Source organism: Typopeltis vanoorti, chromosome 2 (genome assembly GCF_054136105.1).
Source record: "Typopeltis vanoorti isolate ZY-2024b chromosome 2, IOZ_Tvanoo_1.0, whole genome shotgun sequence".
NCBI lineage: Eukaryota > Metazoa > Arthropoda > Arachnida > Uropygi > Thelyphonidae > Typopeltis > Typopeltis vanoorti.
Genome location: NC_143550.1, coordinates 119,862,781 through 119,889,194, shown reverse-complemented (window position 1 = coordinate 119,889,194; position 26,414 = coordinate 119,862,781). Strand labels below are relative to the sequence as shown.

The window sequence follows — 26,414 nt, the reverse complement described above, 5'->3', positions numbered from 1 at the left end:
ATCTTAGTCACACGCCTCTGAATCTTCTCCACCTCTTCCTCATCCCCAAGAAACCCAGGAGACCAGACTTAAGCACAGTAATCAAGACCTTGTAAAGAGGAATAATAACTTCCTTATCTCTACTTGTTAATGTGTTCTTCAATAGCCAAGTAATCTTATGGGCTACTTTAGCAACCTTAGTAATATGTCCTCTAAACTTTAACTCTCTTTAACTTTAACCACATCCCTAAATCTCTAGCTTCATCTATTTCCTGGAGCACAGTGCTATCAATGTAATACAAAGCTTGTAATCAGTTTATCCCAAAATGTACAACTTTACATTTCTCCACATTAAACTGACATCCATTATCTTTTGCCCATACTGACAGACTATTTAAATCGCCCTGCAAGCTCTCCACATCACCTTGATTAATTAGTACTCTATCTAATTTTCCACCATCGGCAAACAATTGAATATTTCCTTTCAGGTTATTCTTATATCATTTAAGTGTAAATTAAACAGCAATGGACCCAGCATTGAATCTTGTGGCAGACTACTAGCTGCCTGTTTTTGCCTCGATTCTGCCCCTCCATATATACTACTTTTTGATATCTGTCTGGCAGCCACCCTCTTATCCATTTAACCAGTGTCATATCCATCCCCATTTCTTCTAATTTGCATAACAGAGTTCCATGTGGTATTCTGTAAAATGCCTTTGCAAAATCCAGCAGAATCATCCTGTAACCATTTCCTTTATTCAACTCTGCTATTACTTTATTACAGTGTTTCTCAACCTTTCTAGGGCCAAGGACCAGTAAAATGCTGAAAACAATTCTACAGACCACTAAGTTACAGAGGTGTAGCTGGGGGGGGGGGATCCAACCGGGGTGGATTCTCCCCCCAGTTTTTTGGTGTTTAACAAATCTTGCCTTACTGTCTATAAAACAGCAATTGAGTGATGAAATAGACTTCAACAATGTCATCGACGATTTTGCGAACAGAAAAGCGAGAAAAATAACATTTTAGAATGTTGGAATTAAAGTTTTACTTCAGAAATAAACATAGTGTTTTTAATTTGTTTCCCTATACGTCATTTTGACTATTCGTAAAAACTGTGCTATTCATAAGATAATAAATCTAAAAGCATGTTTTGAATACATATGGAAACATAATTAATTAAATTGGAAGTAAATGATTAAAATTGTATCATCATTGAACAAAGTTTTAATTTTTATTAAACAAATAAATAATATGATCTAATTATGTTACTACTTACTTTTAATGAGATGGTTGAGCTTCTGGGCCTTTGCAGAATTGCTGGATATCTGGCTCAATATTGGTCAAATTCAGTTGAAGATCAGCACACACACAAAGACGATTTCTGTATTTTGTTTTTATTTGAAGGAGCGATTTTCATCGCTCCTTCAAATAAAAACAAAGGTAGGTTGTAGAGAACTGCATGATGATTTTCAATGCTTCTTCAGATAATTCGGGAAATTCACTTCTCACTGAAGGCGAGATCCAAAATCGAACCAAACCAAGATCACTGAATTGCATTTTAAGTCCAATGTCACATGAAAGCTTATTTAAACTGTTCTTTTTTCGATAAAGAAAGGTTGTTCTCGTGACTGCAAGCCTGAAATTGGATTGCGAACCCACAGAAATTTCTTATAAAAGTTATTCAGAAAATGCATTTCAAAATTCCGTTTCAGATTTTTGAGGTGGTTACAAAACCTTTCCAGAAACTCAGAATCAACAAAAATATCATTTTCCACCAAAAAGGATTCCAATGTTGGAAAAGGTGCAAATTGTGTGTCTTTTACATAATTAATCCATAAAAAACAGTTTTTTCTCGAATGCCTTTATTCTGTCGTAGGCATCAAGAACAGTTAAAGAATTTCCCTGAAGGGAGAGATCTAGTTCATTTAATTTCGAAAAAATGTCTGAAAGATAGGAAGTGTTAATAACCATGCTTCGTCAACTAGGAGTGATGCAAAATCAGAATTACGTTCATTTACAAATAATAAAACTTCGTGCTTTAATTGAAATAACCTTGTTAGTACTTTGCCCCTGGAAATCCAGTGAATTTCAGAATGAAGCAAAAGTTGTATATTATTCACTGCCCATTTCATCACAGAGTACTGAAAATAACCTGTTATTTAACGTCAAGCTTTAATAAAATTAACTAGCTTTATAGCGTTATATAGCACAGTTTTAAATTCTGGTGACATTCCTTTGGAGGTTAAAGCTTCCCTATGTATGAAACAATGTACCCATTTCATATACGGAGCTACTTCCTTGACCATAGAAACAGCCCCACTATGCCTGCCTATAAGGGCGCGAGCTCTGTCCGAACAGAAGCCTATACATTTTCCCCACTGGATCCCTTTGTGTATTATGTAATTATTGAGAGTGTGAAATATTTCTTCTCCTGTTGTTCGGGATGGCAAAGTTCTACAAAACAGAATATCATCATGAATGTTGTTATCATGTGCATACCTTACATAGCATATTAACTGTAACGTCAGTAGTCTCATCTATTTGTAATGCATAATAAGAGCGCTTCTTAACTCTTTCGATTAACTGAGATTCTATGTCACTCACCATATCATTAATTTTGCGACCGACAGTGTCATTTGAAAGAGGAATCAAATCAACATCTTTTAGTAACTTGTTGCCAAATATCGTTTTTACCACATCTTTTATAGCTGGAAGTAGCAAATTTTCCCTGATAGAATGAGGTTTCCCTGTTTTCGCTATGCACAAACTTAAGAGATAGGATGCTTCCAGTGCCTTGCTATTAATGGAACCCATGGCCGAAACTATATCTTTCCCATGATTTAATGTCCCTAAGCATCACTGAAAAAATTCAACTGGCTTATTTTTCATATCACAATGTTTAGTTTCTAAATGTCGTCAGAATTTCACAGGTTTCATGCACTCATTCGACAACACTTCATTACACAAAACACATTGAGGTTTCTGTTCACTTTCATCTCCACACCAAGTAAATGCAAATTCCAAATATGAACTGTTAACAGAAAAAATACTTACTATATTTTTTCTTTGAGCTGCTTGTTTCTTCTACTTTAATAGTATCAGATTTAATCGCCGTTAAAAACGTGTATCCCAATTAGGGTTAGCATCATCTGTTTCATTTGCCCTTCTTTTCAAAGTCCTAGTTCTAAGCAACTTTTCCATTATTAAAAAACGTTTCTGAAAAATATATATAATACTGAGCTTAACTCAGGACACACTTTGTCCAAGTATCACTTAGCACGTCTCAAGATATACTGAGCCTTGGTTGAAGGAGGGAAACCTTCAATAATAAAAATCAATAAACAACAAGCCATTGGTTGAAATGTGGATAACACATGTTCACTTCAAATCTGATAAAACAGCAAGGGAAGGTGGAAGCAATAAAACTATATTATTCTTCCCTTCCCCCCTCTTTTATTATTGTCATTCTGCCGCTACAAATTTAGCAGCAGAATGATATATAATAAAAAGGGTTCCACCTTTGAACATTCTGACGATATTTTTTTTAAAGTCTCCATTTGATTTAAATAATTTTCACTTGCTTATTCAATTTTAATTTGTTTAGATAATTAAAAAATATATATTTATTTAATTAATTTAAGTCTGTCTACCTGTGGACCACCTGTCCCATCATCGCAGGTGAGAAACACTCTTCTATTATAAAAATATAGTAAATTACTAAGGCATGACCGATTCTTAACAAACCCACGTTGACCCTTAGACAGTATATCGTATTTTTATCTACCCATTCTTGAATTATCTTTTTGATCAATTTTTCCAGTACTTTTACCACCATGCCTGAGATATTGATTGGTCTAATTTGCTGCTGCAGTCTTAAAACCTCCATAATGCAAGGGAATTATTTTACCCTCTTTCCACTTCCTTGGAACTTTACCAGAGTTGAGAATTAAATTAATGAGTTCAGTCAGATGTATTGCTAGTTCCATTGTACATTCTTGCAAGACCTGAGAAGATGATACCCCACCTAATCCCACATCTGTATTTACATTGAGATACTGCAATATCCTAAGAACTTCCAATTCATCCACCTCTGTTCTCACATTAGCATTTGTCACATATGTTAAAGCAGTAAAGCAGTAGAAGAGAGGGAATGAGAGAAAGTTATGAGAATGGTAGAAGAGAGGGGATGAGAGAGAGTTATGGGAATGATAGAAGAGGAGAGAATAGGAACAATAGAAGAGAGGGAATGAGAGAGAGTGATGTGAATGATAGAAGAGGAGAGAATAGGATAAATGGAAGAGAGGGAATGAGAAGAATGTGAGGGAGCACTGGAACCAGGGATAGAGTGATGTCAGGAAGGCAGGTGAGTAGGGGAACACAGAGAAAAAGTGTTAGAAGAGAGAGAGAGAGAGAGAGAGAGAGAGAGAGAGAGGGATGCATGTAATGTACGGGGACTCAATAATCCGTGGTGTGCAAGATAGGATGCGTGAGGAGTGTTTGTCTGGAGAAACGATAGAAAGGGTGGCTATGGCAATTAAGAGGGATGAAAGGGTGGATGAGATGATTGTGATGGTAGGAACAAATGACTTGAGAGGTAATGTAAATTGGGCAGCGAGAGATATGAGATTCTTGCTTGAGGTTGTATGAAAGAAGACGCAGAGAGGAAAGATAGTGTGCACGTTGCTTAGGTATGATAGTGAAAAGCTGAGCAGAAGAGCAGTAATATTGAATAACATAATAGCTAGAATGTGTCAGAAGAGAGGATTGGAATATGTGGATGCTTGGAGGGATTTTGAGGACAGAGAAGAATTATATGCGAGAGATCGTTTGCATTTGAATGAGGAAGGATGTAGGCATCTGGAGAGATTGCTGTTCTGAACGAGTCGGTGTGTCAATGCAGGGAAACTAGAATGCCCAAGGTGGATTTTAGCAGGCGTGGCCTCTTGTGGGAATAGGTACTTGGGAGAAGGGAGACAACATCAGATAACACTGAGCCCAGTGGAGTCTAGAGGGGATAATGCTGCGTATACAAAAAGTAGCATTTTTATGCTCTATACTAATGCCAGGAATATCTGGAATAAAGGAAAAGAATTGGTGGCACTGATATCATCAGCCTGGCCAAAGATTATTGGGATCACTGAGACGTGGTTGACAGACGAGGATATAATAACAGGAATATAAGTAGCAGGGTACAGCATTTTTCAGCAGGATAGGAAGGTAAAGCATGGTGGTGGAGTACTGTTTATGATAAGTGATGACATGTCCTCTAAGAGTGGAGGCTTTGGAAGGCAGTGACACTAATAATTTCGAAAGCATATGGTGTGAGGTAGATGTGGGCAAGACAGGATATTTAGTGGGGTGTTGCTAGAGCACAGAGGATGGGGACCAGGAGATGTTTAGGCAGTTGATCTTGGCAAGTGCAAGAAGAATGACTGTTAAGGGAGATTTTAACTATAGCAGTATAAATTGGGGAGAGGAAGATGCATACAGCAATAAGGGAATAGAATTTCTAGAATTCTTCAGGGACAAATGTCTTAGGCAACATATAATAGAGGGAACAAGAGGTTCGAGAGTTTTGGATTTGGTCATAGCATCAGAAGAGTTGATAATAAGAGATGACATCTCTCCCACCAGTTAGAGAGAGTGACCATGTGGTTCTGACTTGGAAGATGAATAGACATGCAGGAGTATCAAAGAGACGGGAACGTATGTGGAATTATAAGGCAGGTGATTTTAATAGTCCAACTGGGGTAAGTTTCATGGAGGAAGTAATTGGAAGGCTGGGATATCATTAGTGCTTGGGAAATTGTGAAGGAACATTTGTTAGCGGCAATAGTAAGTTGTATTCCACAAGTGAAGAAGAGGACACAATTTGGTGTAAAGTGGATAACAAATGATATTAAACAGGAACTGCATGTGAAAAGAGGCTATGGAAGAGATAAGGAGACAGGTGAAGAGCAGATGCATGAAGAATATAAGACACAGGCCAGGAGAGTGACTAGTATGGTAAGGAAGGTGAAACTGAAATATGAGAAGAGATTGGCCCTAAGATCAAAAGAAAATCCTAGGAGAATATTTTAGCAATGTGGCCAACATGAGGAAAAATGATTGTGGAAGAATGACATTGTGTGATAAAAATGGGAATAGAGTGACTGATGCAGAGGACATAGTGGAATTTTTCAATGAACGCTTTATTGGTGTATTTCATCCTGGAGGAGTCAATTTTAATACTAGAGGGATAGGGCAGGTTCAACTTTTAGAAGTGCAGGAGGAGAACGTGTTCGAAATACTGAGTACTCAGTAAAGCTGTGGGACTGGATGGTATTTCACCACAAATTTTGAGAGAATGTGCTAAAGAACTGACAGCTCCGTTGTCCTGGCTTTTCAATGAAAGTCTAGCTACTGGAAAGGTGCCCAAGGAATGGAAGGAAGGAAGGTAAGATAGTGCCATTGCATAAGGGTGGTAGCAGACTGGAAGTGTCTAATTATAGGCCAGTTTGTGTGTCATCAGTAGTTGTTAATAATTTCTTGGAGAAATTAGTTAGGGACCGTATAAAACATTGGGCAGATGAAGGTAATGTTACCTTTGAGAGTCAATGTGGATTTGTGGGGATGGGGGGGAGCACTCTTGTTTTAGTAATATGCTAGCCTTTTATAATAAAGTTACAAGAGCAGTAGATGAAGGAAACGCATATACTGCCATTTTCTTGGATTTAGCAAAAGGCATTTGACAAGGTGTCACATGATAACCTGATATTTAAGTTGCAGCACATGGGTTTGGATGTCAGGTTGGTCAACTGGATTCAAGATTGGCTATCCGATAGGTATCAGAGAGTTGTGTATGGTGGGACAGTTTCAAGGTGGCAGAGGGTTACAAGTGGGGTCCCACTTATTTCAATGACATTGTCAGTGGATTGCAGGGGGGATATTCAGTTGTTTGCAGATGATGTGAAGCTGGGAAGGGCTATTAGTAATAGTGCAGATGTGGTAGCCCTGCAAGAGGATTTGAATAAGCTAGACAGATGGGAAAATGAATTGGGATGTCGGTTTAATGCAGCAAAATGTAAAGTCTTGAAGTTTCGGATCCATCGATGGAAGGATGCACACTCGATTGGAGGAGCTATACTAGAGGAAGTAGGGGAGACAAAAGATCTGGGGATGGTGATGATTGATAGAAAACTGAAATTCAGGGTATTGCAAAGGTGGTGAAGGTAACACAGAGGATTGCTGCAATAATGAAAAGGACGCTGACCTGCAGAGATAAACGAGTTATCATTCCATTTGTATAAGACCCTGATCAGACCACACTTAGACTATTGTTCTCAGATTTGGTCCCCAGGATTTGAAGGAGATAAATTAACTGTGGAAAGGGTACAAAGGTGGATAACAAAGATGATTTCAGGACTGTACAATGATAGTTATGAGGATTGGCTGAGGGAATGTGGACTGCAGAATTTGGTGGATAGAAGAAGAAAGAAAGGTGATATGAATGAGACTTTTAAACTGTTATGAGATGGTTACAGGTTGACACTGGACAGTTCTTTTGCTTGGTTGAACAGCGGCAAGGAGTGATGGCAAGGGGCCATCCCTGGAAGTTATGAAAGGCAACTGTGAGCAAGAGGGTGAGGAGTGTTTTCTTTGCATGGAGGGTGGTTGAACTGTGGAATGCATTGCCTGATAGAGTGGTGAGAGCGAGAACAGTCAATGAGTTTGAGTGGTATGATAGACTTTGTGTTTCCTAGGAGGGACTTCCGACAGTGAGTCTTGATAGACTTTGTGTTATCTTGGAAGGACCTCCTGCGATGAGTCTTTTGACTCCAATGAGGCCTAATTAATAATAATAACAGTAATCCACTAGGATGATATACCCTTGCAAAGTGGTCACTCAGTAACTAACTATTTTATCTGCTTCTGTTACCTCATGACCATCATCATTCATTAAGATTAATCTTCCATAGTCATTCTTCCTCTTACTTGCCACATAATGAAAGAACTCTTTGGGATTTTCTTTGGCCTGCTCGGCTAGATTCTTCTCATAATCTGATTTTGCCTTCCTTGCCATGCTGGTGACCTCACTTGCCTGAGCTTTGTACTATCTATGAGGCTCATTCTTAATGATATTACTCATTCACCCAACTCCTACCCCTGATCAACTCTTCTTTCCTTAGGTGCACATTTTAATATTGCTTCCTCTAGATGACACTTAACAATCTCCCATGCACTACTAACATCCTTACTCTGCAGGTGTTTTATGTCATGGCACAAATTTAAGCTTCCTCCTAAGCTTGTCATAATCACCTTGCCTTGTATTTCCACATATACCCCTTTTGATGATATTCCTCATGTTGTACAATCTCTATGTAAAGACATGTCACTTTCACCAATCGGAATGCACTGTGGTCACCTTGGTTATGGATAGCTCTTCTGATCCTATGATCAGGTCCAATACTCTCATACCACTAGTCCCCCCCTCCTTCATATGCTGCCTCAAGTAATTATCTCTCAATAGGTGTATAAATTCCATTTCCTAACTGCCATGCAATCTTTTATCCTTCCAGTCTATATCTCCATAGTTGAAGTCCCCCATTATAATCAATCTGTATTCATTGTACTAATTTGGCGATGCATGTCTTCCAGATCATCCATGGAACTCAGTGGCCTATAGCAATAATCAACTGTATATTTTGTCTTCCTGTCCTTAATCTTACGCCAGACTACTTGAAATGAACAGTCATCCTCCTGCCTATCTCCTATTCTTTTTGGTTGCAATTCATCTGCAATCATCAGCAGTAGTCAAGTGATTAAAGTGAGAGGTCTAGTAAGGAAAAAGAATTTAGAATAAAGAAAATGATAGCAAGCAGAAAATGGTATTCCCAATGAGTTCTTCCATTAAGTAGCAGTAAGAAAACAAATGATCATGGAAGAAAATTTATTAGATTAAGCTAACGTTTCACAATGGGAAAAGAGACGGTATCATATTTCTAGAGGTTGAAGACCTGTGGGTTTATAAGGGAGTGAACTTATAATTATAGAGTATTTAGCATATTGAGTAATTAAGAGGTCAATAAAGCCACAGCATTAAATGGAATTTCTAAGTTTTGCACTTCAGACTGTAGAAGTATAACAGTGTGCACTTATTGTTGAAACTGTGTGCAGGGAGTGAATGAGATTTGAGATCTGAGATGATGGTCAATAGAGGTCTGAAATCCAGAGATAAACCAGCATACTTGTTGCTATAGTAAGAAGGGCACTGACAAACAGTGACACAATTAAGGAGTTGTATAATTATATAAGGCTTTGATCAGATCACACCTGTTACTTGTGCGCAAATTTGGTTAAGGAAATTAAATGAAATTCTCAGGAAACTCTGGAGAGGGGCCCAGCAAACAATGACTAATGCACTACCAGGACTTTTAAATGTAAAAGGAATGTAAATTGCAAAGCTCAGTGGATAGGCAAAGGAAAGGTAATATGATAAAGACATTTAAGTTGGTGAGAGGGATTTTACCAGACTGACTCAGAAAGGCTATACACAAAGAGAAATGAGAAAGGTAAGGACAAAAAACCATTCCTAGAAGTTGTATAAGAATGTAGCAAAGTGAGGAGTAGATTTTTCATGCAGAGTAATAGAGAAGTGGAATGCTTTGCCAAAAAGTGTTGTGAAGAGTGTGGATGAGTTTAAGGAGGTACATTATGCCAGATATGTTGCTGGATAAGTGAAACCTCTCACAGTGAGTTTACTCACTATCTGTTAATGATAATATATGAGTAATTTGGCAGTTGCACATAAACCGTATATTGATGAATCAATTGTCTGGTGGATTAAATCACCACTAGATCAATGCTTACAAATAAAGTTGTAAATCTTGTTAAAGGAAACTTACCCATACTTTGCTGCCTCTTGTCTTACCCTTTCTTCTGATATTGCTCTTTTGTCCTCTAAATCAGCCTTGTTTCCACATAAGATTATATCAGGACTTTCACAGTATGCATGAATCTTTAATTGCTCTAACCAGCTTCTAATACTTAAAAATGAACGTTCATTTGTGAGATCAAAGAGAAGTAGAAATCCCATGGCATCACGATAAAAAGCTGTTGTCAAACTTCGAAATCTAAAATTAGTAAAATAAATAAATGAGGAATGAATTAAATTATTTTGTAATTGGAATATATATATATATATATATATATATACTAGTCTATATATATGTAGACTATAGTCTATAGATACTGTGGTGAAGGAGGGGCAGATGCTAAGTGAGCAGGAGGTATGTGATGAATTAAGTAAACTTGTTATTAATAAGGCAGTAGAACTTGACAATATATCGCTCATCTCGAAGGAATGCTCTAGGGCAGTGGTGGCGAACCTTTTTATTTGCACGTGCCAAAAATTTACCAATTGATTTGCTGATGTGCCAGTCAGTTTTTAATAGAGGAAAAATTAACAGAAAATTAATCTAACTTTTATTAATTAATTTATTTATAAATTTATTATATATATATTTATTTATAATGTTTTATAAATAATTATTTCTAATTTTATAAATAATATTTTATTTTATTTATAATATTAATTTATATATAAATTTATAATATATATTTATAATATTTATAATATAAAATAAATATAAATAATTATTTATAATTCTATAAATCCGCGTGGTTAGCCTAGTGACTATGCGCTTTGAAACCATATGCCTGGGGAAGGAGTGTCCTAGGTTCGATTCCCGTCGGTGACGTGAGGAGCTGAAGGATCTTCCTCAGCCATAGCCAAGTTAGCCAGTCTTGGGCGTGGACAGCAGGTTTTTTTTCCCCAGTTTATTTCTGGGGTTTTTCATCCTGCAAAGCAGGCAAACTGGCCTTGAGAACTCAACACTACAGGCCATAGGATACATCGGGGCATAAGGCTGACCACCTTATCCTGTAAACGGAGTGAAGTCTGATGATCAATGGACCCTCAACAACGCAAGGTAAAAGAGGGTATAAGGAAGATGATGATGATGATGAATTCTATAAATAATATTTCATTTTATTTATAATATTTATTTATATATAAATTTATATTATTATTCTTATTATTACGGGCAACTCCAAGAAGTCCTTAGACTCATCGAGGGAGGTCCTAAACATTATGTCAAGAACAACTATTCAACATCCACACAGTATCTATCATACTTTGCCTTGAACGCATTCACAGTCATGGCACCCACAACAGACTTTGGCAACTTATTCCACTCATTCACCACTCTCCAAGTAAAAAACCTAGTTCTAACAACCTTGCTAACCACACTTTTGCCCAGTTTCCATGGATGGCCCCTAGTCCTCCCACCACCAGTCCTGTTCTGAAAAATATCCTCTAAATTAATCTTATAGAAACCCTTCAGTAATTTAAATGTCTCAATCATATCACCCATTTTCTGCCTATCAACCAATTTCTGCAACCCACAAATCTTCAACCTGTTCTCATAAGGTTCATTCCGTAGACCTGCTATCATCTTGGTCACTCGTCTCTGGATCCTCTCCACCTCCTCCCCCATCAAGAAGAAACCCTGGCACCCAGATATGGGTACAGAGGTCAAAATGGGGGTCTTATCAAGGCTCGATACAGAGGAACAATAACTTGCTTGTCTCTGCTCATCAAAGTATTCTTCAGTAACCAAGTGATTTGATGAGCTGAGTTAGCCACTTTTGCAATGTGCCCACTAAACTTCAACTCCCTATCCACCAACACTCCCAAATCCCTGGCCTCATCAATCTCCTGGAGTACAGTTCCACCAATGTGGTATACTGCTGCTAATCTTTTCACCCCAAAATGCATAACCTTACACTTGCCACATTAAATCGACATCCATTCTCCTTAGCCCAGTCCTCCAATCTATCCAAATCATCCTGCAAAATTCTGACATCATGTGCATTTATTATTGCTCTACCTAACTTTGCATCATCCGCAAACAGATGCCAGTTCCTCTCAGATCCTTTCCTATATCGTTAATGAACAAATTAAACAGTAGTGGTCCAAGAACTGAACCCTGTGGCACACCACTAGTCACAGGTCGTCTTTTGGACTCTACCCCTGAATAAACTACTCTCTGTAATAAATTTAGTTTAATCCTTTATCCCAGTGAGAGTAAACAAAGTTTGCGCCTGAAAATATCTTCAGGACTGAATATAGTGTTGCACTACTTACCTTGGTAAGTAGTGCAACACCAGGCAACTCGTAGCAAAGGTGGGGCAAGCTACCAACACTCCTATCCCAGTATCTCCCATAATGCAAAACACATCTCCTTGTGGATATGTACATATGTATGTCTGGATAGTGGCCAATCCCTTAATGCAGAACAGTATATACATATCCACAAGGAGATGTGTTTTGCATTAGGGAAGATACTGGGATAGGAGTGTTGATAGCTTTTGCTTTTCTTACCACACTCGTTACCCTTCTGGCCTGTGCTTTATACTGTTCATGGACCTGCAGGTCACCTTGCTCCTTAAATTCCCTCCACAGTTGTTTCTTCTTTTGCAGCTCAAGCTTAATGGTGTTATTCATCCATTTAACCCCTACTTGATTTACTACCCAGACTCTAGGTATACAGTCAGCCATTACCTGCTTCAAACGCTCCTTTATCGCTTCCCATGCACTATCAGCCTCCAGCCCTTGCAGTTTTACATGCCATATATATATATATTTTTTTTTTAAAGTTTTAATGACTGATATCGGGAGATAAAGAGATGACATGGTTTATTTGAAAATATATTACTAGTTTACTAGTTTCATTGAATTGATCAACATCTTCAGGTATCACAATCAAAGAAATACGTATATAAAAAATTACAGAGACTTAAAATTGTATTAACAGAACAAGTACAAAAGACAGTAGTGCGTTTGAAAAACAGAATGCGAGCTTGAGTTTCAAATAAACATAGACTACGCGCTGCCATGAGTTCGCCAATACGGAACAGAGGCAAAGTGTGTGTGTCAGAGAGATTAAAGCTTAGACTGTTATTGATATAGGAAGAATCTAAAGAAATTTCTCTAGAATTGACAATCTTTCTCTCAATCTCATCATAGCACACATGGATGTTGGAAGTTTGTGTCCAGTTCACAATGTGTTGGCGGCCTTCGTGTGAGTTAACTGAAAAGAGAACGTGGCTAGGGAGAGCGCTGGCTCTAGTCCTGTTGTAGGAGATATCTCTACGGTGTTCTTCTAAATGTAGAAGGATGGATTTAACAGTCTGGCCATAGTATGGCTTTCCACAATCACATAAAATCTTGTGCACTCCTGGAAACTGAGTTGGAAGATGTTTCTCTTTAGGTTTACTAAGTAAATATATATATATATATATATATATATATATATTTATTTATTTATACATATATATATATATTTATTTATAATATTTTATAAATAATTATTTATAATTTTATAAATAATATTTTATTTTATTAATAATATTTATTTATATATAAATTTCTAATGTAGTGTAAAATTGATTATTGTATTATTAAATTGATTTTCGTTATGTTGGTTTGAAAAAAAAAACAGTAGTAAGAAAAATATTTATGCATTGTAACTCACCATGGAAGTTAGCTGAGCAAGAGAAGCAGCAGAAGGATGTCAACTCGTCAGCGAAACACTTACGATATTTACTCAAAAATAACTCGCCCTCGCGTAATAACTGGCACGCCTGATTTTACTTTACGATAAAAGACATTAAAAAATGTTGCACATGCCTCACACACGAAAAATGTTTAAACATGTTCACGTCACGACAGCAACTTGCTCCCTGCTGTTAACAACACGCCTTCCCCCAACAGCCATTATACTGCTGATGCAAGAAAAACAAGTAGTTTTATTGTATCCCTGATTAAGATAAAGAGGATTTTGCAGTCTGTGTAATATATTTCTCAACAAATAGTGCAATTAGAGACAGCTGGAATAAAAACTGCACTAACTAATGAATCACATGTCCCCTCTCACAGAAACTACGCTGTATAGACTCAAGCAAAACCATAGGTTGCACTGGAAACACAGTAACTAACTAAAAACTACTGTCAAATTTTTCAGTTACATGAAATAAGTGTTTGTTTTATTGCATTTAAAATTCTCGATGTCATTATGACAGATCACAAAGGCTAACTTCAAATAAAATTCTACCATGAATTGAAATATGCCATATAATGCATGTGTGAGTTCCTTTGCCAGCTCAAATGCAAACAAGCAGGAATAAAATTCAACCAAAGGTTGAAACTTTGTGCGAGTTGAGCCCACCAATAAAGAAACGTTCTGTCAGAACTATAAATGACACCCCATCATGAATGTGTTAAAACTAAGAAATACAGGTTACCCTCGTATAACGTGGATGTTAGGTTACACAAAAATGCCGTGTTATATAAATTGCTTTATGCGAGACTTAGATCACATAGAAAAAGTAGGATTAGGTTCTGAAATCGTTTTTTTTTTAAAGATTATATAAACAATGACATATCCAACAAAAATATATTTTTATTTAATTCAGGTAATTCATGTAAGTTAAGAAAACATATAAACTATGAAACAAATACATAGTATAAAATTATAAAAAATTAAAAACTGTACGCAAACTTCATTGCACATGATGAATAAAATAAAATAAAGTGCATAATTTAATCATCATCACTGTCTTCAAATGAACATTTCGTAGATGTTCTTTATTTATGAGTGGCTGGACGTCATCATCACTTGAAACCTCTTAGACATCATAATTCTCATTGCACACTTCGGCTGGTTTAGTTATCAAGAAGTCAGTAATAAGACCTTGCTTACCACTATGCTGCAATTTTTTTTATTAAGTTCATAATATGGAGCTAAACAAAATATCCACTTGTCTTGTGAATTTTCTGGAGCTCTCCATTGAGGGATCATTATCCATAAAATAACTTTCTTGCCAAGTTCATTCCTTCCGCAAATTTCTTCAAACTAAATTCTTTAACGGATTCATCACAATCAGAATCTTCAGCAGAACTTTCCCCGCCATTTGGTTCGACGTGATCTATTAATTGTACCAGTTCCTCCTCCATTTAAATCTATTTCCACATCAATTAATTCACTATTGAAGAGATTGGAGCACTTATGAAGAAGTTCGCAAAGGTTGAGTCTCATGTGCTGATCGAAACCGAATGTATCTTCAGTCTTGTCCAATTGTTACCTTGGCAGTTTACAGTGGGTGGATTTATCCCTATTAACAAATGCATATATCGCAAAAGCGCTCTAAGTGGCCATTACTATAAAAATATTTTTTTTATATAAAAAAGGTATTACATATTGTATGTAACGCACAAAAACTAAAGTGCTCAGCTTGAGATTAACACACTTATGATTTTTAATGCACTTTCCTGGCAGAAAACGAAGACAATTTTCAACAATGAATACTGTACTTTATACGGTAAACAATTGACATACATGCATGGTAAAGGGTATTTTTCGTAATATAAATTCTCTTCTTATAACTACATGGCGATACGGGCAGACACAAATTTAACGAAGATAAAATTTGATTTTTAAGTTGCACATTGAAAAATATATGAAAAGATAAAGGGTTACTATAGTTTGTAGTAACCCTTCTTATATTGAAACTGAGTGTATAAGTATCATGTTATACGAGGGTTACCTGTATATAGTGAATATTGTTATGACAGTTTCACATGTTATGAAATTCGGTTGAAGAGAGTTAGCATTTCAACTCAACAATTGTTGGTTGCCTTTGTCTTTGAATCATGAGACCTTTCGTTAATACTGCACCAATCATATGCACATCTTCATAGCTGCTCTCTGGCATAAAACAAAATTTAACTTGCACATATTGTATCAATTAAAAAAAAAAAAAAGGCTGAATTATTTATAAGCATATAAAAGGATACCACCTGTAAATCGTTGACGTGCCACCTTTGGCATGCGTGCCATAGGTTCGGCATCTATGCTCTAGGGAATTAACAGCACCCTTGCACACCTGTTTATCATGAAGAACTCATTTAGGACTCCCTCCTTTGCCCAGGGGTGAGTCCTAAAGGAGTGAAAAAGTGGGAAAAATTAATAATAGCAGTATTTTCTATGATGATCAGCATCAATTCGTTAGAGGGGGGGATGAATCCTGTTTTAGCAATCTGCTTATGTATTACAACAAGGTAATTAATTCACTGGATAAGGGAAATGCACATACAGTGGTAACTTGGATTTTTCAAAAAGCCTTTGATAGAGTGCTACATGACATGCTAGTAACCAAATGAAGTGGATGGGATCAGATAAGAGGCTATTGAGTGGATAAGTATCTGTTCTTGGTCCATTATTGTTTAACTTGTGTGTTAATGATATGAGAGGAGCTTGACTGGAGATATACAGCTCTTTATACCAATGATGCAAAGTTCTCCACTCACATTTGTCAATAAACTATGTGAGTGGGCAAGTGACTGGTCAGCAAGGCTGGGATGCAGAGTATACAAGTAATGGAAAAATTTTGAAGGAGGTGGAAGAGATGAGACATCTGGAAGTGATGGATGGTGGGCAGAGACTCAAAGTTTAAGGGATCACATTCCTAAAATTGTAAGAACATTACAATGGATTATGATAATGATGAGGAGGACCATGACCTGCTGAAGAAAAGAAGCCATGGTTCCCTTGTATGAGGCCATATACAGGCTACTGTATGCAGATTTGGTCACCTGAATATTCAATGGGACCAGAATATGTTAGAAAGAACCCAAAGAAAGTTGACTCTGTGTCCAGTCTATGGAATATGGGATATTACGACAGACTAAAGGAATGCAACTTGCAGAGCTTAGGGAATAGAAGAAGGAGAGGAGATTATGATTGAGACATATAATTGGTGAGGAGTTGTTACCAGATTAATGTGGAGGAGACTTTTCATAGAGTAGAGGGAAACAAATGTAGAACAAGAGATCATTCCTGGAAGCTATATAAGGAGGGCCTGAGCAAGGGAGCCAAAAGTAGGTTCTTTGAATGGAAAGTGATTGGTGAGTGGAATGTGTTGCTTGAAAATGTGATGAGTGCAGACACTATGAATGGATTTAAGGCAGGTTCAATGATCTTTTTGCATGAGAGTGTGAATATCCTGTGATGAATCTTTTGAATCTATGGAGGTCTGATGTTAATAATAATATCATTAACTGAAAGTCGAACAGTAATTGCTTTAATAATGAGACTTAACTCCCTCTCCACTTGAAAACCTTCTTCCTCCTTGATACTACTGTACTTCTATATGATTCTGATATTTGTTAGATAGTGAACTACTAATCCAACTCACTAACCATATATTTTAACCAGTCTGTTACAATTTAAATATCAACTTGTCATGCAGCAACCTATCAAATCAAATGATCTCATTCTCCCCTGATTTCCCCCCCCCCACCATTTTATGAAAAATCTCTTCAACGTTGATCCTATAACAATCCCTTACCAACTCGTACAATCTCTATCATATCACCTCCTATCCACTAGACTCTGTAAATTGCATCTTCTCAACCTTCCTCATATTCAACATTCCAGAGATCAGAAACTACCTTAGTCATTCACCTCTGGATTCTTTCCAGCATCTCTTCATCCTTTTGAAAACCAGATGGCCAAATCTCTGCATAGTATTCCATATGTAGTCTAATCGAGGCCCTATAAAATGGAACAAGAATCTCCTTACTTCTACAAGTTAGTGTCTTCTGCATCATTACCAGAATTCGTTGTGTTGTCCTCACAATTTTAGCAATGCGTTCTCTAAATTTTAGATCCTTATCCACCATTATCCCAAGATATCTTATTTCCCCACCTCCAACGATATACCCCACCAAGCATAAATTCTACATCCCATCTTTGATTCCCAAATTTTAAAACCTTACATTTTGCAACATTGAACTGACCCCACTCCTGTATCCATTCGATCAATCTATTCAAGTCTTCTTGTAAGGCCAAACATCTTCTCTATTCCTGGCAGTTTATCCCAATTTTGCATCATCTGCAAACAACTGAATATCCCCATTGAAAACTTCTCCAATATTATTAATATACAGGTTAAACAGCAATGGCCCTAAAACAGATCCCTGAGGCACACCACTAGTGATATTCCTCTTCTGAGATATTGCTCCCCCATAGAGTAAAGTAATAAGCAAAAAACAAGATATAGCATAAAACTAATAAAACAACAAAAAAAGGAAACAGCTGCTCACTCTATCAAGAGAACAGAGAATATTACTTGTGCTATAAATACTATATATGCTGTTACAAAAAATAATCAGAAAAACTACATTAAATAATTAAAGAGTAATCTTCGAAAAAAAACAAATAAATAATAATAAAATTCCTTATTCTACAATAACATTCCTCACTGTGTAATTATAATCCATTGGTATTTTTAGTTTAATAGAATCTTAGAAACAAACAGAAATTGAAGAATTTTGGAAACAATTAACATATAGTAAATACAAATAAAGCAAACATTTTTAATCATTTCCTGTTCCTCACAAGCAACGGAAGTAAAGTCAATAACTACTTTCCTGAGGAAGTACCCACCTACAGAGAGTGCTAGCCTAAGTATTTGCTAGAAAAAACTAAGTAGCAGTCTGATTTAATAAATGAATTATTATATTTTCATAACCTAAGTAACTGTCCTAGAGTAACTATGAATTCATTATGAAATGCTAATCGTTTCATTCCTAGCAATGAATCATAAATGATGATTAAAACTGCTGTATATTTTTTAAAATAACCAATTCTCAAATATTCAATAGTTAGAATACAAAGGTACTCATTTTTTCCTTTATTGTGCTTTTATTTTTCATTAATTTTTAATTTTATATTTTTAACAATAATCAGATATAGTATATGATATACATGACAATTATGGATATACTTGACCATATGCCAGTTCCAATATTTTTGAAAAGATAAAACATAGTAATCTAGAAATCTGCTATGTATAATTCAATAGGCTTACAACCATTCACAAGTGGAATTCACATAAAAAAAATGAGCCATTTCATATTATACCGTCATATCTATATGATTTAACAATGCAAAATGCAATTTGTTCAGCATAGTCCCAAATTGTCAGACCATTTATCATTCTTATGTTTCATATCTAAGTGGATACTTAGTAATGAGGATGCACACAGAAAAGTGAGAATTAGATATTTGATCAGAAACCATAGTTGGTTCTCCATAAAATAATGGAGAACCATAGTTGGTTTTCCATTATTTTATGGACAATATCAAAATCTCCTCCTAATTGTCTAGCTTGTCCATAAGGTTAAAGATTAAAGCTAGATAATTGGAGAGAGAGCATAACAGGAAATGATGATGCAAATGATTTCCCTGTGCTTAACAGTTATGTATCCTAAAATTAAGGAATGTTGATAATGATGTTGATGATTATTCATTCATTCATTTAATAAATGAATTCAGTGAAATTCAATATTCAATTAATTTATCCAATAAATTTATTTAATTAAATTCATATGCAATAAATGAAAAGGATTATATTTGCCTTTCTTGACCAGCAGTGTCCCAAAGTTGTAAGTGAATCCTTTGACTTCGACCAGTTATTCCTTCTGTATGCTGGGATCGATACACCTATATAAGCAAGAAACAATTACCAGTTTAAGGAATAAATGAGTTTATCCTTAACTTAAACTTGCAAAATTAAAACCGCTTAAAAACCTATTTATCATCCCCCCCCTCCCCACCTTCCTTATACAACTTTTAGGAATGACCTCTTATTCTCCTTCCTATTCCCCCCATTCTGTGAAAAACCTCTTCCATATTATTATTATTATTATTATAGTAATAACATATGTCTTAATCATATTCCCCTCTTCCTCCTCCCCATTACACTTTGCAAAGTGCATTTCTTCAATCTTTATTCATACCAAATATTCCAGAGAGACCAGAAACCATGTTAGTCAATTGTCTTTGGACCCTTTCTGATATATCTTCATCCTTTTAAAAACCAGGTGACCAAATATGTGCACAGTAATCCACATATGGCCCAATCAAGGTCTTAAACAATGGAACCATAACTCCTTACTTCTATATGTTGATGTTCTCCACATCATTTTCATAATTCATTGCGATGTCCTCAGAATTCTAACAATATGTCTTCTAAATTTTAAGTTTTTACCCACTATCACCACAGATCCTTATTTCCTTCTCCTATTGTAATATATTCTCCATCAATTGTATTCTCTTCAGCCATCTTTGCTTCCTGAATTTTAAAACCTTACATTTTGCAACACTGAACTGGTAACCCCACTCACTTGTCCAATAACCAAGCCATAACATCTGCTGTACACTTCACAGTTCTCAACTTTGCATCATCTGCAAACAACTGCACATCCCATCCAATCATTTCTTAGTATCATACAAACTAAACAGCAATGGCTGCAAAACAGGATCTGGGGCATACCACTAGTGACTTTCTTTTTCAAGATAATGCTCTCCCATACACAACTTGCTGATACCTATCAGATAGCCAATCTGCAATTCGATGCACTAATCTACATTCTTTGTTCAAAAAGAAACCGAACTTTTAATAGAAAATAAAACACAGGCCAATTATAATTATTCAAATAATTTATTTCAATCAATATACTCTCCCTCAGCTTCGATACAGCATTTGGCATGGTCAATTAATTCATTAGAGTTTTCTATAATTTTTTGGGGTACTGTTGAGGGTCGTGGTTACTGCCGCTTAAACATTTTCAATGGTGTCATATCGCTTTCCTTTCATCAGCAAATGAAGGTCAGGGGAAGAAAAAGAAGTCACAGGGTGCTAAATCAGGTGAATACAGAGAGTGATCCAACACACAAAATTGGTTTGTGCTAAAAAAACTGTCTCACAATGTTCAAACGATGAGATGGTGCATTATCATGCAAAAGTGACCAGCTGCCTGCATCACACCGTACGTGATGAATTCTCGCTATCAATCACTTCAAAACTTCGAGATAAAACTCACCATTGACCGTTTGGTGAGGTGGAATGAATTCTTTATGGATAATGCCCATGAAATCATACAAACAAATCAGCATTGTCTTTACTTTTGACTTCTCCAAGTGACTTTTTTTCAGATGCCCCCCTCTTCTGGTGGTCTCCACTAAGCACTCTGGTGCTTTGTTTCAGGCTCATACTCAAAACACCACATTTCGTCATCAGTAATTATCATTTCAAGGAAGTATGAGTCTTTATGAGCAGTTTTAATGTCCTTGCAGTGTTCAATTCGACATTTTTTGGTCGTTGGTCAACTTGTGGGGAACAAATCGCGAATTCAATTTACAAAGGCCCAAACTCTTGATCAAAATGTTGTGCACAGTTGATTTTGGAATCCCCAATTCATCTTCAATCAATCTCATGGACAATTTTGGGTTTACTTTGATGAAAGTACACACTTTTTGGATGTTAACTTCGCTCAGTCCAGTTTTTGGATGGCCCGGCTTTGTCATTATCAAGTGTCTCATGATCACTTTGAAATCGTTTAACTCACTCGTAAAACTTGAGTACAGGATAAGCATTCGTCACCGTATGCTTTTGAAGCATTTCATGCATTTCGGTAAAACTTTTACCAAGTTTAACAAAAGTCAACCAGACCTCTCTGTTTGAAACTCATTTTCCGATCATTCGTCAAAACACACTGTCACTCTTGGCACTATAATTTGGCATATAATGAAACAAATGTCATAAACAGTTGACGTAACACTAATGAAGGTTGCCACTTTCGACAACAAAAAGATACAACACGTGGCAATACATAAGTTCAGTTTCTTTTTGGACACAGGTTGTATTATCCAAACACAGCTGTTCCAATTTAGTTACTGGTTTTTTAACGTATCAATCCATCAAATGTCTTTATATACAATTCCCTTATCCAATTCATTTGTTACCTTGTAACATGTAAACAGATTGATCAAACACACAAAATTGATCCAACTTTGTGTTGGATCAACTTTAGTAATCAACAAATTGCTAAAGCATGTCTCCCTTCAGTAAACCCATTTGCCCATCAAATCAATTCAGTTCTGAATCTTAGTCCTCATTAATCTCTCTAGCATTTTAACCTCACCTCCACACACACATACTGACCAATAATTTGAAGCTCCAATCTTATTATCTCATTTATGAAACAGAACAATTTTGTCCTCTTTCTACTCCTTTGGAATTTAGTCCAGTCTAAGGCTCATGTAAGGCATCACCCTTAGGATAACAGGAATATGAAAGCATCCTCATCATGAATAAATATGAATATGAAAGCATCATCATGAATGAATATGAAAGCATCCTCATATTTGGATAGGGGATAACAAGTATATCTAATGTAACCAGACATTTTCAGTTCCAGCAAATGCTCTTTCCAGTTACAACAATCAGGCAAAATATATTATTATTATTATTATCACGGGAATCTCCATGGAGTCAGTAGACTCATCGTGGGAGACCCAAACTATTAAAACAATATCTATCATATCTCTTCTTGAATTCTGAAATAATATTAGGCCGGCAATATTAGCTAATGCAATATTAGGCCGGCCGAGTGGTCAGCATATCCACTCTCTAATCGAAAGGCTGTGGGTTCAAATCCTACCATGGATGTTTGTAATTGTCTGTGAAAATACTAGTGGTGGTGGTAGGCAGTAATGGCGCTGGTATAGATGATGACGGAGACAGAGAGATGTAGAATAGGTGCCCTCCCTCGATGAGTCTTAGGACTCCTTGGAGGTGTCGTGTAATAATAATAATAATAATAATTCATTTACAAACGAAGAACTCACAACTGAGTCAGGCAATGCATTCCACTCATTCATCACCCTCCAGGCGAAAAATATAGTTCTGACAGCCTTGTTAACCACACATTTCCTTAATTTCCAGGGATGACCTCTTGTTCTTCCATCACTATCATACATAGACATATTTCCCCTGCATCAATCTTATAAGAACCTTTTAGTAATTTAAATGTTTCTATCATACCCCCCTTCTCTGCCTATCAACCAATCTCTGCAATTCACAAGCTCTCAATCTATCAATGTAGGGAGCATTTTTTTTACATCATTCACCAACTTAGTCACTCCTCTGAACCCTCTCCACAATCTCCAAGGGATCCAGGTGAACCAGACTTGAGCACAGTAATCCGAAAAAGAGGCTATGGAAGAGATATAAGGAGACAGGTGAAGAGAAGATGCACATAGAATATAAGACACAGGCCAGAAGAGTGACTAGTATGGTAAGGAAGATGAAACTGGAATATGAGAAAAGATTGGCTCTTAGATCCAAGGAAAATCCTAGGGAATTTTTTAGCTATGTGGCCAGTAGGAGCAGAAATGATTGTGGAAGAATGACATTGTGGGATAAAAATGGGAATAGAGGTGACTGATGCAGAGGACATAGTGGAATTGTTCAATGAACACTTTATTGGAGTATTTCATCCTGGAGGAGTCAATTTGAATACTAGAGGGATAGAGCAGGTTCGAGGTTTAGAGGTGCAGGAGGAGAGCATGTTCCACATACTGACTGAGTACTCTGGATGTTAGTAAAGCTGTGGGACTGGATGGTATTTCACCATGAGTTTTGAGAGAATGTGCTAAGGAACTGACAGTGTCCTTGACCTGGCTTTTCAATGAAAGTCTGGCTGTGGGAAAGGAGGCCATAGAATGGAAGGAAGGTAAGATAGTGCCATTGCATAAGGGCGATAGCAGACTGGAAGTGTCTAATTATAGGCCAGTTTGTGTGTCATCAGTAGTTAGTAAGATCTTGGAGAAAGTAGTGAAGGACCATATACAGCATTGGGCAGATGAGGGTAATGTTATCAGTGAGAGTCAACATGGATTTGTGAACGGGCGCTCTTGTTTTAGCAATATGCTAGCCTTTTATGATAAAGTTACAAGAGCATTAAATGAGGGAAAGGCAAATACTGCCATTTTCCTAGACTTAGCAAAGGCATTTGATAGGGCGCCACATGATAAGCTGATATTCAAGTTACAGCAAATGGGTCTGGATGTCAGATCGGTCAACTGGATTCAGGATTGGCTGTCCGATAGGTATCAGAGAGTTGTGTATGGTGGAGCAATATCAAAGAGGCAGAAGGTTGCAAGTGGGGGTTCCACAGGGCTCAGTACTGGGACCTATATTGCTTAACCTTTATATCAATGACATTGTCCGTGGAGTGCAAGGGGATATTCGGTTCTTTGCAGATACTGCAAAGCTGGGAAAGGTTATTAGTAATAGTGCAGATGTGGTAGTCCTGCAAGAGGATTTGAATAAGCTAGATAGATGGGCAAATGAATGGGGATATCAGTTTAATGCAGCAAAATGTAAAGTCTTGAAGTTTGGGACACATCGATGGGATGCTGCATACTCTATGGGAGGAGTTAAACTGGAGGAAGTAAGAGAGACAAGGGATCTGGGTTTGATGATTGATAAAAACCTGAAATTTAGGGGACATATTGCAAAGGTAGTGAAGGTAACGCACAGGATTGCTGCAATAATGAGAAGGTCACTGACCTGCAGTGATAAAATGGTTATCGTTCCGTTCTATAAGACTCTGATCAGAGCACAATTAGACTATTGTTCTCAGGTCTGGTCCCCAGGATTTGTACGGGATAAATTAACTGTGGAATGGGTACAAAGGCGGATAACAAAGATGGTGTCGGGACTGTACAATGTTAGTTATGAGGATTGGCTGAGGGAGTGTGGACTGCAGAGTTTGGTGGATAGAAGAAGGAGGGGTGATATGATTGAGACTTTTAAACTGTTGAGAGGTGTTACAGGGTTGACACTGGGGAGCTCTTTCGCTTGGTTGAACAGCGGGAAGGAGTCATGACAAGGGACCATCCCTGGAAGTTACGAAAGGAAACTGTGAGAAAGAGAGTGAAGAGTGGTTTCTTTGCATGGAGGGTGGTTGAACCATGGAATGCATTGCCTGATGGAGTGGTGAGAGGGAGAATGGTCAATGCATTTCCTAGGAGGGACCTCCATCGATGAGTCTTGATAGACTCGTGTTTCTTAGAAAGGACCTCCCACAATGAGTCTTTTGACTCCATGGGGACCTGAATAATAATAATAATAATAATAATAATAATAATAATAATAATAAAATATGGAAGTATCAATGTCTTATAAAGGGGAATAATAACCTCTTTATCTCTGGATGTTAGCGTGTTCTTCAATAACCAAGTAATTATTCCTATATGATCTTGGACACCTTCGCAATTTGCACTCTGAACTTCATCTCCCTATCCACTAACACACCCTAAGTCCCTAGCCTCATCAATCTCTTGGAGTACCGTTCCATCAATGTAGTACACAGCTGGTAATCTTTTAATCCCAAAATGCATAACTTCACACTTTTCCATATTGAAATGACACCCATTACCTTTTGCCCATTTTGCCAGTTTATTTAAATCATCCTGCAAACTCTCAATATCAGCTTGATTTTTTATTATGCTACCCAACTTTGCTGATGATGCATATCTCCCTTCAAGCCATTTCCTATATCATTTATGTACAAATTAAACGATAACAGCCCAAGCACAGAGCCACACACCACTGGTCACCTGCCTCATCCTGGATTCTGCTCCTCCATATACTACTTTCTATCCTTTAGATGGAAGAAAATAACTTTAAAAGTTTTTTAAAGAAAATAAGTTTTTTGAAACTTAATAAACTTTGAAAACAATTGAGAAATTACTATTATTATTATTATTATTATTACCCAAGACCTCATGGAGTTGAAGACTCATCACCTTTTATCACACACACACATCTCATCATACCGTGTCTTAAACACACTCAAACTCCTTGCAGACACCACACTCTTAGGCAAGGCATTCCAATCATTCACAACTCTGCACGAAAAAAACCTGCCTCATTCCCCTACTCACACACTCTTTATACAGTTTCCAGGGATGACCTCTGGTTCTCCCCTGATCTCCCACTATTCTCTGTGGAACTTCTCCACCATTGATCTTATAACAACCCCTTACCAACTTGTAGGTCTCTATCATATCTCCCCTCTTCCTTCTCTCCACTAGACTCTGCAAATTACATCTTTTCAATCTTTTCTCATACTCGACATTCCAGAGGTCAGAAACTACCTTAGTCAGTCGCCTTTGGACCCTTTCCAACATCTCTTCAGCCTTCTGAAAACCAGTTGATCAAATCTGGGCACAATAGTCCATGTGTGGCCTAATCAAAGCCTTATACAATGGAACAAGAATCTCCCTACTTCTACATGTCAGTGTCCTCCACATCATTCCCAGAAGTCTTTGTGTTGTCTTTACAATTTTGGCGATGTGTCCCCTAAATTTTAGATCCTTATCCACTATCACCCCCAGATCTCTTATTTCCTCTACCTCCAACAATATATTCTCACCAAGCATAAATTCTGCATTCCATCTTTGTTTTCCAAATC

At 37.0% G+C, this 26,414-nt stretch overlaps 1 protein-coding gene across 2 annotated transcripts in view; it reads right to left on the bottom strand.

Moving 5' to 3' along the window:
* LOC150109381 (ras-related protein Rab-27A-like) overlaps window positions 1-26,414 on the bottom strand; it is a 122,260-nt gene that overhangs the window by 15,579 nt on the left and 80,267 nt on the right. For both annotated transcript variants that reach the window (XM_090407795.1, XM_090407796.1), the window contains exons 3-4: window positions 19,505-19,590; window positions 9,865-10,092 (exon numbers count right to left, since the gene is read on the bottom strand). In XM_090407795.1, coding sequence (XP_090263921.1) covers window positions 9,865-10,092; window positions 19,505-19,590 — 314 coding nt within the window. The remainder of the gene's footprint in view (window positions 1-9,864; window positions 10,093-19,504; window positions 19,591-26,414) is intronic.